We start from the raw sequence: 16,577 nt of genomic DNA, 5'->3' as shown, positions 1-16,577 counted from the left end.
GAACTAACCGTTACGTGTGAACTTTGACAGATTGAACTGGGAAAGGCGTCTAACAAAAAGGCTGTTCAGTTGGATTTGGGGATTTCAGTCAGTACCTGTGCTGGAGACCAAGTCAGGATAGGTTACGCTGCTCTCAGAGGGCTACATAAGGGTTAGGGTTAACCTTTCACCTGTCTAAATGTAAATGTAATGTGAGGAAATTAAAAACATGTTTATGCGACAATGAGCTGTTTTCCTAAATCCCACCATGTTTCTGGGTAATCCGGGCATGACAGAGGATAAAGATGACTTTTCCTTTCATGATGCTGCACATTCACACCGATGCTCTCCCCCCCCCCCTCTCTCTGCTTTTTCCAGCCCTCTGTGGTTTCAGTCTGCCTCTCCCTGCATTGTATGTTACCCACCATTCCTCTCCGCTCCCTCCGTGCACTCCTCTGCATAGCCTGGAGAGAGCCTGTCGGTTGACGACTCGATTCCGACCAATGACACGCCGTGTCTGTAAGGCGCAGGACCAGTTTCACCAATAACAGAAGGCACTGGGCGGGACATATATATAGAAAATCACTGGCGCTGGAGAGAGACAGACGCATCCGTGGAAAGGACCCGTGAGACGAGACAGGTACCAAAGGATCATTCTCGGCATGGACGTGTCAGAGTGACCAGCTGCAGACACTGTCGCTTCGTCCACCTGATCCACCACCGAGCATGTCTACTCCAGAAGAAGCCGGCCAGCGTGAGGAAGGGGAGTACGGAAGGGCGGCTAAACGGCTCAAAACAGAGGAGACGCAGGCGGATGAGAGAGAGGAGGGGGAAGAGGAGCTGGAGGAAGGAGAGGATTCGGACTCCGGATCGCTACCCGGTAACGGAGAGTCGGCGACAGACAATCGGGCCCGGTGGAGCGCGAGCCAATTCGGAGCAGGGCTGAGGGTAAGGAGAGCAAAAATGTTACCTAACGGTACCCTGCGGCACAGCATCACACACCGAGCCGGGCGAGCCGCGCGCATGTGCGCGCGCGCTGTCATGCAGTCTGTGCCAAGAGACATCTACCTGTCACACATATGTCGGCGCCGACATCACCGACACAGTGGAGCCTGAGCTATAAATCCAGGCCAATTTTTCAATGTGACGCCTGTGTTCATTCAGCCAAAGCAATTGTCCGATAAAATGTGTGTGGTGGTAAATGTGCAAAATGTCCCGTTTGACTTTTGATGTTGAATATTCGGTTCTTTCCACTCTATGGTGTCTGTTGTGTATTTGTGTATTTCCTTGCAATGCTGTGGTTTCCTCTCAGGTCACTGGCTTTTCAGTACAAATCATCGACTTGTTAACGTTTCCCACACGAAACTCAGAAGCCTAAATTTGGGTTTAACACAGATGTCCTGGTTTCTCTTTGGTTATTCACCCAGTGTCTCTTGTATCTGCTAATGTTGAGTCCATCTGATATTTACAGTGCCATGAAAAAGTATTTACCCCTTTGTTTCAAGTGATGCTGATAACTGGCAAGACATTCATTTCACGCTGAAGAATTTTGGCCCATTTTTCTTTGCACAGTTGTGTGAATTCAGACAAATTGGACGTTTTTCGAGTATGAATGGCCAATTTAAGCACCTTACTAACCCTAACTGTTATTGTGATTTGGCACCATATAAATAAAACTGAATGGAATTGTTTGTGGTCATGCTAAAGCCTCTCAATTGGATTTAAGTCTGGACTTTTCACTAGACCACTCAAAGTAGAGCTGGGCGATAGAACGATAACGATATGTATCGCGATATAACTTTTACTCGATAGAGAAATTAAGCTATCGCGATAGACCTCGCCGCTCTTGTCCTCTTAAAAAAAAAAAAAAAAAAAAAAAAAAAAAAGGTCAGCCAATCCAAATGAAGTAGCGCAGAGCCGAACCAATCACAGCCGCAGCGTCACGTCGCGTGACTTGTTACGTACAGCACAAGTGCCAAGCCGCACGTGTGTTTGTTTGGGAAGCAGCCAGCGCATAATGGAGGAAATGAGTGTGCCGACTAGAAAAATCAACCGAGCGTGACCGAAGAGAAAACAGATGATGGTTCCAATGCCGGAGAGATTGTCGAACGGAAGAGCCACAGAAGTTCCGTAGTGTGAAGGTATTTCGGCTATTTCAAGTCTGACAAAAACAGAGTAGCGTGCACTGTAATTGTGCCGAAAGCAAGTCTGCAAATACAATGAACTGGTGCATGCGTCACACTGTGCGCCACGTTATTGTTTCGGTGAAATGAATTTCTACAATACTGTTACTGTTAATTCTACTCTCTGCAGTGTTTAAATGCTTACATATACACACAGTTACTGTCCCTCCACACATACGACTCGGTTCTGCTTCTATGCCCCAGCTTTGTTTACTTTTTCCCACCGAGGCTTCTAGACTTCTGATTGGCCAACATTTCTGCACGGTTAGGAATCTAGCGCCACCTGCTGCTTTGGCATGTTCATAGCGGCGTTTTCCTTCATTTCTCCCTTTATGTGTGGACGGGATTATTTTTTAAAACGAAAACGGAAAATCTCCGTTTTCAAAAATACCCGTGTACGTGTGGACGTAGCCTCAGTCTCTGACTGGAAGCGCTAATTCGTCATTCGGCTTTTGTCAGACTAAAGTAACTGTTAAAACTGTTTGAAAAGCTCAGCTATACAACAAGGAGAGATTGAGAATTTCCTTTTAGTTCTCAGTTTATTTGATATTGACAAAAGTTAGTCAGTTTTGTCTGTTCTTCTGTAAAACAAACTAAGATTTATTTTTAGAATTTATATTTTGTTTCTAAGTGGAATTGACAATTTAGAATCAGAATCAGAATCAGAAACTTTATTGTCATTGTCATGAGAACAACGAAATTAAGAATGGTCCCCGATCATTGCATCATCCCTAGCAATATCAAAATATAAATAAAACAATAAAATTCAATAAATAAAATAGATAGAATACTTAAAATACTAATAAGATATAACAGTAAAACATTCACATACATTCCCACACACATGCTTCAGACCGTGCATAGATTAACACAAGAGTGGCGTGATGGACATTTTTTTGTAGTATTCAGATGTGTTATTGCAGTTGGATAACAGCTGTGTTTGAGTCTATTAGTCCTTGCTCTGATTGCCCTGTACCGTCTGCCTGAGGGCAACAGTTCGAACAGGGAGTGGCCAGGATGTGAGGTGTCTTTTATGATGTTTTGGGCCTTTTTAAAACAGTGGGCGTTGTGTAGAACTTCCAGTGTGGGGAGAGGGCAGCCAGTGATCTTTTGGGCGGTGTTAATGATCCCTTGGAGTGCTTTCCTCTGAGCCCCTGTGCAGCTAGTGTACCAGATGCATATGCAGTAAGTTAGAACACTCTCAATGGTGGCTCTGTAGAAGGACACCAGCAGTCTCTGTGTGATGTTATTCCTCCTGAGAATTCTCAGGAAGTACAGTCTCTGTTGGGCCTTTTTCAGCAGCTCGGAGGTGTTCACACTCCAGGAAAGGTTCTCCTCTATATTGACTCCCAGGAAGCGGAAGCTTGCCACCCTTTCTACACAGTCCCCATTTATGAATAGTGGTTGGATCTCTGCCTTTTTCCTTCTGAAGTCTATTATGAGTTCTTTGGTTTTTGAAGTGTTGAGGAGGAGGTTATTGGCCTTACACCATGACGTCAGCTGCTCCACCTCGTCTCTGTACGTAGACTCGTCTCCCTTGGAAATGAGCCCCACCACTGTGGTGTCATCTGCAAATTTCACAAAGATGTTGCTGTGGTGGCGAGGAGTGCAGTCGTGTGTGTAGAGAGAGTAGTCTGTTTTGTTTGTTCTATTTTGAAACTTAAACGCTTTAGCGGCTGCCTTTTGTGTAGTTTGTAATATTTGCCTTTATTTATCTGAAAAAGTCTGATGTTCCTTAAGTACATCTACCCTGTTGAACTTATTATGGGAAATAAATATTTAAATAAAAACAAGCTGCTGATTATTTCACATTTTACTTGTGAGCAACGGCACATTTAAATCTTACAAATATAGTTATTTGGCTTATATCGTGATAGATATCGTTATCGCCTGAAATGAAAAAAACATATCGTGATATGAAGAAATCTCATATCGCCCAGCTCTAACTCAAAGCTTTATTATTATTATTTCTAAGCCATTTAAGGTGGAGTTTCTGATGTGTTTCAGATCATGCTGCATAACCAAAGTGCTCTTCATCATCAGGCCATGAACTGGAGCTGGAGATTCTCCTTCAGGATTTTCAGAGTAGAATCCATGATTCCAAGCAAAGCAGCCCCAGGCCATCACACTGTTACCTCAATGTTTGATTGTTGGTACGATGTTGTTGTTATAAAATGCTGGGGTAGTTTTATGCTAGCTGTAACGGGACACCAGCCTTCCAAAAAGTCCTGCTTTTCTCTAATTAGTCCCCTGAAAACTTTCCCAAAGTCTTGGGGAGCAAGATGGGCTTTTGAATATGTGAGGATGAACCTTTGTTTTGGTTTTTTTATGGTCAGTATTGGTTTTCTGGTTGGTTTGGTTGGTTTTCTCTCCCAGTTTTTGCCCAGTTTCTTTCTTATGGTTGAGTCGTGAACACTGACACTGACTGAGTTGTTCGGATGTTGTTCTGGGTTCTTCTGTGACCTCCTGGATGATTTGGTGAGGGGCTCTTGGGGTCAGCCACTGTTGGGCAGGTTTTCTTGATAATAACTCTCACTGTGGTTCTTTGAAGAAATGGATTTGTAACATTTTCCTGACTAATAGATGTCATGACTTTTTTCTTATTTGTTCTCAAATTAATTTTAGATCGTGACATGATGTGTTGCTTTTTGATTGTTTAGCCTACCTCACATTGTCAAATTAGCTTTGTAGCTAATCAAATTTGAACTTAGCATTTCAAAATATATGGTTAAACAGTTAATTCAAAATGTAACATGGTAGGCCTGGTAGCTGGTAGGTTTGGATGGCTTTTCCCCTTTGGTAAATACAATCAGTATTTAAAATTGCATTTAGCATTTACTCAGGTTACTTTTGTCTAATAAAATATTTTTTTTATCTAAAGCATTTGATGATAAATATGCAGGAAATAAGACATCGGGTAGGGTACAAACCTTTCCAGTACATGGCCACGGTCACCACATCACGCAACATTTCATGACCACGTGAACATCATTTATTAAGTTCTACTATCCCAGTCTCCACCTTTGCCTTCATGATTGTTTTGATCTGGTGCATTATAAGTAAAAACCAAATGAAACTGAATTGACTTCCAGTATTTGAGCTGGGTAGGTGCCTCGTGCCTTAACTTGATCAAATCTGATTTGAAGACTTGCTCTCGCCAGCGTACAAGTTTGCAGATTCTGTGTTTACTTACAGTTGGCTGTGTGTCCTCGTCCATCAACAATAATAAATACCTGCAGTATCACACACCGTGCAGGAAATTAAAAATTAATATGCACAAATACATATGTGCCACAACTGCAGTACCTTTATTGAGGCTGGGTCGGTCAGGGTCGGATCCTGAATCTGGCAGGAAATGTTCTTCTACAAGTTACACAGACTTCAGGTTTTATAAAGTGACAAGACAACATTTTAAGACCATTTCCAATAACTATATTTCTGATGACACAGTATTACAAAAATATTGTATGCTTTGTCAACGCTTGCAGGCAGTAAATGAACTGCTCCTTCCTTTTCATATGAAATGCATACATAGAGTGCTTGTTTACTCAGAATTATTTTGGCATATTGCACATAACAGGCTGTACCTATATCAGCACATCACTCATTGCCTCATCACTGCTGTATGTTTTTGATCTGCTACATTGCACTGTTCTTTGTATCACCATTTACAAGTCGGTCCATTATTGTTGAATTTTGCACTTACATCTGTATTGAGACTGATAATTTGGCCTCCGCAGTAAGTCTGGCCTTTGATGTATCTGCTGATTGAGGAGCCAGCGTTGCAGCAGTATCTTCTGTGAGATTGTGATGAAGCCAGATTATATTAGTTTCTCTCCTATTTGAAACATTATATTTGTAAGGAAGCTGTTGCTAAGGAAGACTTGACTTTGCTATATTTGTAGTTGAAATGTATTTAAAATTCAAGCAGATATACTTTTTAACATCAGTTCAGTCACTAGTCATGTCAGTGAGTAATAGTGTTAAATAACTATAATGCCATTATTGACCAAACCTTTTTTAATAATTGAATAACTCTAGCTTTTATCATTTCATGTAAATCTCACTGTTGCAAGCCTAGTTTTTAAAATGTTAAAAAACAAAACAAACAAACATTTTTCTGCATTAGCTGTGTGTCGGCTAAAGGACTCCCAGCAAGCTGACAAATGTTATTAAAGTGGGTCTGTGGTCTGCTGACTGTGTGGGCTGGGTAGCTGGGTTAGAAGAATGCAGCTCTCTGCTGAGATAAACAACCAACAGAGTAAATAGAGAAGTGAGAAGGGCTTTTTTTAATTGGGTAGAAGGATGTAATGTATATGACTGTTTCCTTTCTCGTTGTCTCACCATTACAGCGTCCGGGGGTATTAGAGTGGAACATTCACACACACGCATTCTGGGTTCTGAGTGAAGGTGGGATCACCTTGCATGTAATCAGCATTACATGCTTGTAGTCTAGTTTCCGAATACTTAGGTATGCATGCACGTACACGGTTACACATACGTCATTTCATCATTAGAGGGTGATTAAGAAAATGGATGCGCTGCTACTGTGTGTTGCTTCAGCCATTAATTAGAGTCAGAACAGAGCACATGTATACAGTTGAAAGTCTAAAAATAGGATCCCAGTAAAAGAAACAATAAATGAAATAAGAACAAGATTAAACGCATATATATACATACACACACACACAAAAGAAGCGCGTATTCTCGGAAAAGTGGTTGCAGGAGGTGAGCTGGCTTCAAACAAATGATGAACACACAGAGATGTGGTGCAGAATGTGCCGTGAAAATCCCACTCTAGGACAAAAACACTGCTTTTTATATGGACGCAAACGCGCGTTGCAACTTCTTGTCTAGTGCGCGTCTTTTATTTTGACAGCGAATGCGCACATGCGGACCACTTATGTGCACCCGTGTAAATAACATAATGTTCTGCCGGGTGTGTTGTTGGTTTTCCCTCGATTTCTGAGTCGACAAGCGCCTTTGTTACTGGGACCAGTCATTTTAAGAAAGGCCCCATTAGAACCCATGAGAAATGCAAGAAGCGCATTATTGCTCAGTCTGCAATATCTTTCCCAGAACAAACACCAATTGCAAATAACATACTAAAAATAAACCCGAAAAATCTGTTTAGAACAGCTACTATGTTGCAAAGAGTGAACTACCGCTGGCACAATGTAGCAGTCTTTGCAAACTTCAAAAAGCAAATGGCCTCGATCTTGGTTCCACTTGCCTCTTACCCGTAACTTCAGTGGAAATTTCAGATTCAGGATCTGACACAGACTGATTCTTGTCCTACACAGTTCTTACAAGTTCATAGAAATTTCTGTTCAATTAGAACCAAGTATTTGAGTTGATGATTGTAATTTTTATACAATGTTATAATTTGTTTTTCAACAATTTTTTGATTAATGTTTTGTTTCCTTTACAATATTATACTTTAATGTATAATATTGTAACAGAAACAAAACATCAATCAAAAAATTGCTCTCTTTTTTATTCAGGCTACTTAAATTTATTTTGGGCTACCAAAAACTGAAGAGTCCCTGCCCGAAGGGCTACCAGGGACTTTGAAATTTTGCGAGCCCTGAAGAGGCAACTGTCCTACTTTAGGTTTGTGATGACATTCACCTCTGACTCAGTCTAAAGCCATAAGGTTGAGAATCCTAAGTATTTAAATACCTGATATTGATATACTTGTTAGTTCTTACTATAGAAAGTCGGACTTCACATTGTGTGGAAATGGCCTCGTATCCCCTCCCCAGACTGACTGAGAGCAACAATAGATTACTTTTTGAAGGAGTGTACAGTGTGTGGGTAGAAGTGAGTATACTGTAGCCTTTCATTATGGCCTTGAATCATCACTCGGTGTAGTATTGTTCAAGTTTATATTCTTGTAACAGGAGTTACAATTTTACATTACAACTCATTCACTTTCTGTTAAAGACACTTTAAATTCCCAAAGCCAGGGGAATTAAAAGTGTGTGTGTGTGTGTGTGTGTGTGTGTGTGTGTGTGTGCGTGCGTGTGTGTGTGTGCGTGTGTGTGTGTGCGTGTGTGCGCGCGCTGATGACTAAGAGCGTGATTTCCAGGCTGAGCAGTGAGAAGATGGTGGCTTTTAGTGGGAGTTGTGCAGGCTGCAGCACAGACTCTGCAGTACAGAAGAAAAGCGCTGTAATAAAAACATTAATTATAAACAAACAGACGGGAGCCACAGATGAAAAATACAAACATGTCGCACTTTGTGCTGTAGTGTGCTTTAGGTTGATGTTCGAAGCAGTTTTGTCCAAGAAGCCTTATCTTTACTTTGATCTACAATATTCAAATATTTTAAAAACACATATAAACTGTACCAGGTTAATCTCATGTAGTTAAACAGTAATCAGCCTGTCCATATGCTGTGTCTCCCCAAGTGTACTTGGGAAAGACATTAACCTCTGTTAAACTGGATGGCGTTCCAGTATGTTGTTCCACAGCTCTGCTGCTTTGTATAGCTTTAAAAATTAAAAGGTGCTATACAAGAGCAGGCTGTTTGTTATCTACATCAGTAATGCTGTAGTAAAAGTCCACAGTACTAATCATTCAAGAGCAAAAGAGTGAACGTTCTCAGAAGGACAGCCTGGCAGTAGGAGGACGGGGTAAGTGCCAAACCTGTGAGGTAGGAGGGTAAAAACAGAGAACCTGAGGATGATGGCCTGTTACACAGCAAATCCAGCATGTCCAAATTAACACTGTCGGATTTGACTTCAACACTATTAAAGTGTCTATATGGGTCCACACCAGAGAGTGTTAATTTAACTCTTTTTGGAGAGTTGGTACGTTAACTCTGATTTAGTGTTAAACACCAAATCTGTCTGGAGTTGATAATTTAACACTTGGTGTTAAGAGTTTATATATTAACTCTCAAAGAGTATTTTAGTTTAACTACGTAAGAGTTATCTTCTAATTCATTCTAAAAAGCAGGAATTGTACTGTTCTGAACTTCTAGAAATTTCTTTTGGAAATAAACATTTACTAAAAAGATGCAATGGTTTTTGAAAAACATTTATTCTGAACTGTGCACCACAATTTCAAAACATTTTCTGAAAGATGTAACAGTATACATGTTCTCACTTTCATTAGAATTTTGTTTATCAAAAGGTCTGACATGGTAAATGCAAATAACAGCATTCTCATCACTTATTTCTTCAATACAATATGCATGTCCTTCATTCATCCCTTTGTGGAACTTCAACGCACTTCTGCTCTCCCCCATATTCCATCTTCACAAGCATATCCTGTGCGGAGATTGAATAAAAATTAGTTGACACTAATTAATGGCACAAATAATCCAGTAAACAATTGCAGCACAGTAAAAAAAAAAAAGAAAAAAAAAAAGGAATCCTCTTTGAGCCATTACTTGTGTAAAGTATTTTCCCAAAAGACAAGGACACAGGCAACAGGTAATACTGAACTAAATGTAAAACCTCAACCTTTTTCATTTTTACCTAAACCGTGTGCACAAAACTCTGGAGGGATCTATGCTACCGTAGAATCCAGTCAGGACGCCTGCTACTGCTGTTTGCTCGTGTTTTTTATGGGCGATCGTTTTCAGGCTTCAAGTAGCACCATTATACCAACATTTCACATTCTACACATTGTTTTAGGTGTATTTGACCAAAAGTTTGACTGAAAATTCACATGCAAGCTTTTTTTCAAGGCTGTGGTATTTGCCCGCAAACAATACCTTTCAGCTAGCTAAAACAGAATGTTATGCTATCAGCGAGCAACATGGCTAATGCCTTTCACACAGCTTTGTCTCAACTCCAAAGAGCCACAGAAGTAAAAGCTCATAATAATAATTGAAACAATCTTTGAAAAAATGACTTACCAAGCATGGCAAACAACTCAAATATGTAGAGCAAAATGTTCTGAAACGGCTTCACTTCAGCTTCGATTGGAGCCGTGCTGGGGGCGGAGTCTGTGAATTTACTCTATTGGTGTCATAGCCCCTGTAGGAGTTCAGAGTTAAGACCCTAGAAAGGCTCATCCTGGACCAGCTGCGACCCATAGTAAGACCACATCTGGATCCCCTTCAGTTCGCTTATCAGCCTCGTCTCGGAACTGAGGACGCCATCATCTACCTGCTCAATCGTGTCTACACCCATCTGGACCAGCCGGCGAGCACTGTGAGGGTCATGTTTTTTGACTTTTCCAGTGCTTTCAACACCATCAGGCCGACCCTCCTGGGTGATAAGTTAGCAGCGATGCAGGTGGATGCTTCTCTGGTGTCCTGGATTGTTGATTACCTGACAGGAAGACCACAATATGTACGTCTCCCACAGTGTGTGTCTGACAAGGTGATCAGCAACACAGGGGCACCACAGGGGACTGTCCTCTCCCCCTTCCTCTTCACCCTCTACACCACAGACTTCAGCCACTGCACAGAGACCTCCATCTTCAGAAGTTTTCTGATGACTCTGCGGTGGTTGGATGCATCAGCAGGGATGATGAGACAGAGTACCGGGCTGTGGTCGACTCCTTTGTCACGTGTGTGAGCAGAATCATCTGCAGCTCAACGTGGCAAAGACCAAGGAACTGATCGTGGACTTCAGGAAGACCAGGAAACACTTGACCCCTGTTTCAATCCAGGGGGTCAGTGTTGACATTGTGGAGGACTATAAATACCTTGGAGTACACATTGACAATAAACTGGACTGGGCTAAAAACACCACAGCACTTTACAGGAAGGGCCAGAGTCGTCTCTATTTTTTGAGGCGACTGAGGTCCTTCAACATCTGCCAGAAAATGCTGAGGATTTTCTATGAGTCTGTTGTGGCCAGTGCGATCCTCTATGCTGTTGCATGCTGGGGGAGCAGGCTGAGGGCAGCAGATGCCAACAGACTCAATAAACTGATCCGTAAGGCCAGCAATGTTGTGGGGATGGAGCTGGACACCCTCAAGGTGGTGTCGGAGAGGCGGATGCTGTCCAAGATAAAGACAATGTTGGATAACACCTCCCACCCACTCCATGACATGCTGGTCAGTCACAGGAGCTCGTTCGGTGAGAGACTGAGATTACCGAAAAGCACCACTGAACGACACAGGAAATCTTTCCTGCCTGTGGCCATCTCCCTGTACAACGCATCCACTTAACACACTGTTTGCTGCTACAACTACACATGTTTCTTTTCCAGCTATTTATTTATGAGTGACTTATGTATGTATGTATGTATGTATGTATGTATGTATGTATGTATGTATGTATGTATGTATGTATGTATGTATGTATGTATGTATGTATGTATGTATGTATGTATGTATGCATGTATATATATGTATATATTGTACTATTCTTAGTTAGCGTATTGTCTGTCTTGTCTTAATGTTGGTTTATAATGGAGCACTGTAACAAAAAATAATTTCCCCCAGGGATCAATAAAGTATTCTGATTCTGATTCTGATTAAGAGGTCAAGAGTTAATGTTTCCATTGTAACACCTCCAGATTTGACATAGAAACACTCATTTTTAACACTCGATTTTAACTACTATCATTTTACACCTCAGAGTTACATTAAAAGAATGTGACTCTGCTTAGAGTAAAATTAACTCTACTTTTGCAAGAAGACTATTAACACCAAAACATTTAACACTTTTGAATTTGCTGTGTAGCAAGGCCGGTGAGGCCACTCTAGATAGGAGTCAAAAATCAGCCTCGGTGGCCAACCAGGGATGCTGAAGTCAGCTGTCAGCTGACAGTGACTCAGGATATGGTGAAACTACAACTGATCTGTGAACAGCCTTCAAGGCTCTTCTTAGGCTGGAAAAACCTTCTGGGACGCTCCTTGTACTGACTAGATAAGAAGCTTCTGCTTTGGGTCGGTATCACATTACTTAAATATTGAATTTTTTTAAAACAGTAAAATTAGCCTTTTTTGGCCATATTTGCACTTAGCTAGTAATCCACAGTTTAAGAACAACGTTTTCACACTAGAAGAATTTGCATTTGTAGTGGAAAAATGCAGAAGAAGCACAACTATCTGCTGAAAAGAGGTGTAGAAGCTAAAGTGTTTGCTGAAGACAGCTTTATTTGAAAAACTGAAGAGTGTTAAGAAAGCAGACTGAGCGTGAGTGGGGAAGATGTGTGGCAACAGCCACAGGTAGGAGTCAAACCTGCGCTGCCTGGCTCAGGGTGGCTGCTCGTCTCACTGATATCTCAGAGACTGGAAATGGAGGTGAAGATGCTGAAGTGGATATCGGAAAAGTTGCTGAAATCATGAAAACTTTGCAGAATTGTAATCATTTAGCAGCAATATTGACAAAGCAAAACAGTCAGGTAAAAAGAAGCTGCAGAAGCTGAAATTCTGTCAGCTGAAAACATGCTGCCATGATTCAAACCCAGCTGCTCCTCTCACTGAGCTACAACATGGCTCACTCTGCTGAGCTAAACCAGCTATTACACTTGTGGTGTGGTCCCATTCATTTCAAAGGGCCAAAAAGTGCATAAAAAGCTAAATATTTCCAAAAGTATAAAAGTTATGAGCACAAAAAGATGCAGCTGGCATTAGCAGAAAGAGCAGTTTAAAATGTGAATGGTGAAAAACTACAATAAGGCTGAAGAATAAAGTATAAAGAGAAACAGGGACACAAAAGTGTGGATGCCTTACGGCATTCACACAATTAAGAACACATTACACAAAAACATTTGGATATTTATTACTCAGTGTGTGTGAGTGTGTCTTCGAGGGGCTTGAGCAGCTATGCAGCACATGGTGGAAAAAGCCTGTAAGATGCAGTTACAGTGTTAGCCACAGTGTTGGTAAATGTTACACTACACTGTCAAAAGTATTCGCTGACCCATCCAAAATAATTGAGTTGAGGCATTCCAGTCACTTCTGTGGCCACAGGTCAAGCACCTAGGCATGCAGACTGCTGCTGCAAACATCTGCGAAGGAATGGGTGAGTCTCAGGAGCTCAGTGAAAACTGTTTGGAGGTTCTAGTAGAGTCCAACAACGAAACTGTGGACTGAATCGCTAAGGAGTTTAGGTGTTTAACTGGGGTTTTAGGATTATATTGTTTGTAAATTTGTTCCCACACATAAATACATTTCTAATCAAAGCAATGCTCATGTGGCTTAATTGCCTTCTGTGTTATATTGAAACACCCCTGCATGATATGAGCAAAGTATGCTTCATTAGCAGCAGGGTGTAGAGGGCTGCCTGTTCTGTCATGGTCGGCTGTGTGGCAGGCAGGTGGTGGACCCAAAATGCAGGATTCTTAGGAAACGAGGTTTAAACTGAAAATGCAGCTTTATTGCTGGAACAAAACATCAAGATAAAACAAAACTCACGAAAGCAAACAAAACTCTAAACTGAGATGCAGGAGGACTGGAAATCAACACACAGCAAGTGAGGGTGAACAGACATTAACGACGTGACGCTGACACAAAGACACACTGGGCTTAAATACACTGAGGGAGTCATCAAGGAATTAGAGACAGAAGGGGGACACAGCTGGGAGAAATAAGACCTAACGAGACAGGGAGAGCAAAGCTGGAACACTGACATCAGACAGGAACAAGAACCTTCAAAGTAAAACAGGAAACAAAACACACTTTACTAAGACACGGACTAGACAGAGAGAGACAGACTTGACACTGACCAAAGTCTACTAAATAATCATCATAATCAAAACAGTATCACTGATAAATCAAATCATAAATAATAATCTAGAAAAACACCAAAGCATGAAAAACAGAAAGCTGGGTCAACATTACCCAGAACCGTGACATGTTTCCCAGTTAAACTCTATATATATATGTGTGTATATATATATGTGTATATATATATATGTGTATATATATATATGTATGTATATGTATATATATATATATAAAACACCCAGCACGCCCCTGCGGGCGGTTTATCCTTCAAGCTCGGGTCCTCTACCAGAGGCCTGGGAGCTTGAGGGTCCTGCGCAGTATCTTAGCTGTTCCCAGGACTGCGCTCTTCTGGACAGAGATCTCCGATGTTATTCCCGGGATCTGCTGGAGCCACTCGCCTAGCTTGGGAGTCACCGCACCTAGTGCTCCGATTACCACGGGGACCACCGTTACCTTCACCCTCCACATCCTCTCGAGCTCTTCTCTGAGCCCTTGGTATTTCTCCAGCTTCTCGTGTTCCTTCTTCCTGATATTGCTGTCATTCGGAACCGCTACATCGATCACTACGGCCGTCTTCTTCTGTTTGTCTACCACCACTATGTCCGGTTGGTTAGCCACCACCATTTTGTCCGTCTGTATCTGGAAGTCCCACAGGATCTTAGCTCGGTCATTCTCCACCACCCTTGGGGGCATCTCCCATTTTGACCTCGGGACTTCCAGGTTATACTCGGCACAGATGTTCCTGTACACTATGCCGGCCACTTGGTTATGGCGTTCCATGTATGCCTTGCCTGCTAGCATCTTGCACCCTGCTGTTATGTGCTGGATTGTCTCTGGGGCATCTTTACACAGCCTGCACCTGGGGTCTTGCCTGGTGTGATAGACCCCAGCCTCTATGGATCTTGTGCTCAGAGCTTGTTCTTGTGCTGCCATGATTAGTGCCTCTGTGCTGTCTTTCAGTCCAGCTTTGTCCAGCCACTGGTAGGATTTCTGGATATCAGCCACCCCCTCTATCTGCCGGTGGTACATACCGTGCAGGGGCCTGTCCTTCCATGATGGTTCCTCGTCTCCCTCCTCTTTCTTGGGTTTCTGCTGCCTGAGGTATTCACTGAGCACTCGGTCAGTTGGGGCCATCTTCCCAATGTATTCTTGGATGTTCGTTGTCTCATCCTGGACTGTGGTGCTGACACTCACCAGTCCCCGGCCCCCTTCCTTCCGCTTAGCGTACAGCCTCAGGGTGCTGGACTTGGGGTGAAACCCTCCATGCATGGTAAGGAGCTTTCTTGTCTTTATGTCAGTGGCTTCTATCTCCTCCTTTGGCCAGCCTATTACCCCAGCAGGGTACCTGATCACGGGCAGGGCATAGGTGTTGATGGCCCGGATCTTGTTCTTACCATTCAGCTGACTCCTCAGGACTTGCCTGACCCTCTGCAGGTACTTGGTGGTTGCAGCTTTTCTAGCGGCCTCTTCATGGTTCCCATTCGCCTGCGGGATCCCCAGGTACTTGTAACTGTCCTCTATGTCTGCAATGTTGCCTTCTGGTAGTTCAATCCCCTCAAACCTGGGTGTTTTTTATATATATATATATATATATATATACATATATATATATACATATATATATATATATATATATATATATATATATATATATATATATATATATATATATATATATATATATATATATATATATATATATATATAGCAGCTGGATAGCGTAGTGGTTAAACTACACGCCTTTGAAACAGAGGATCGCAAGTTCGATTCCTGCCTGGGGCGTCTGTATCCAGTAAGGGTCCTAAGGCTAGACCCCCTATGCTAAGCAAGCCTACCGCAGACATGAGCGAGACAGATAAATATGAAGGCATGCCGGCTCGGACGTCGCCCGGATCAACAAGGTCCGCGTCAGGTGTTGAGGAACCAGGGCACCCTGACGAAAAGTGGGCTACTGGAACAAGAAGAACAAGAAGGCATCGGTGGGCAAGGGACGAAAACAGGGCGTTGTTGGAATGCTACTACGCAAGTAACCCCGGCGGAAGGGGCTACATGAATAGGCTGAGGGACCTATGGATTCTTCGATACCCAACATCCACAATGACGGCGAAACAACTAGTAGCTCAGTGTTCCAACATTCGAAAGAAGGGACTGCTCTCACAGCTAGAGATTGACGAGGTACAACACAAATGCTACGGCAAGGAGGAGTCAGGACGCCAGGTCAGGGGGGAGATATCATCACCCCCACCCGAGATTGGGTACATAGCCCCAAGTGCGATAGGAGAAGGATCGTTGAGTGCGAGAGGAACTGACCTGAAAAATAGGATCATGGCCAAGCTTGAAACCTGGATCCCCAGTAGCCGGTTACCAAGATTACGTGAAGTACCCTCAGAAGGTCTGCTAGATGATGTTAATGCAGCACTACGGGCAATACCTACAACCACGATTACCGACACTAACAAGCTGATCTACAATACGGCAGCAGTGATCAGTGAGATGCTTGGCTACAAGTTGAACAGCGCCAAGGGGCAGTACCCTCCATGGAGAAGGAGGCTAGAGGGCAAGATCAAAGTAGCACGGAGGGAGGTTAGCCAACTAACAGAGTTGGAGAAAGGTGCGACAAATAAGGTGCCTAAGAAATACAGCAAGATGTCCATACCTGAGGCCTTGGAAACTGCCAAGCAAAGACTCACAGCCTTGGCCAGCCGCTTGAGGAGGTACACCAGAGAGATAGAAGGCAGGAGAATAAACCAGCTGTTCTCCACAGAACCAGCAA

At 42.6% G+C, this 16,577-nt stretch overlaps 1 protein-coding gene across 1 annotated transcript in view; it reads left to right on the top strand.

Annotated features, from left to right (window-relative positions):
• The first annotated feature begins 614 nt into the window (after positions 1-614).
• LOC146620562 (heterogeneous nuclear ribonucleoprotein L-like) overlaps positions 615-16,577 on the top strand; it is an 82,757-nt gene continuing 66,794 nt past the window's right edge. Inside the window, exon 1 of the mRNA XM_085369628.1 lies at positions 615-927. Within this exon, the coding sequence (XP_085225754.1) occupies positions 706-927 (222 nt within the window). The 5' untranslated portion in view covers positions 615-705. The remainder of the gene's footprint in view (positions 928-16,577) is intronic.

This window comes from Diplotaxodon limnothrissa, linkage group LG13 (genome assembly GCF_057381915.1).
Source record: "Diplotaxodon limnothrissa isolate DT_005_m linkage group LG13, D_limnothrissa_male_GT1.1, whole genome shotgun sequence".
Classification (NCBI taxonomy): domain Eukaryota; kingdom Metazoa; phylum Chordata; class Actinopteri; order Cichliformes; family Cichlidae; genus Diplotaxodon; species Diplotaxodon limnothrissa.
The sequence above is the reverse complement of the archived record's forward strand: the minus strand, read 5'-3'. Positions and strand labels throughout refer to the sequence as shown.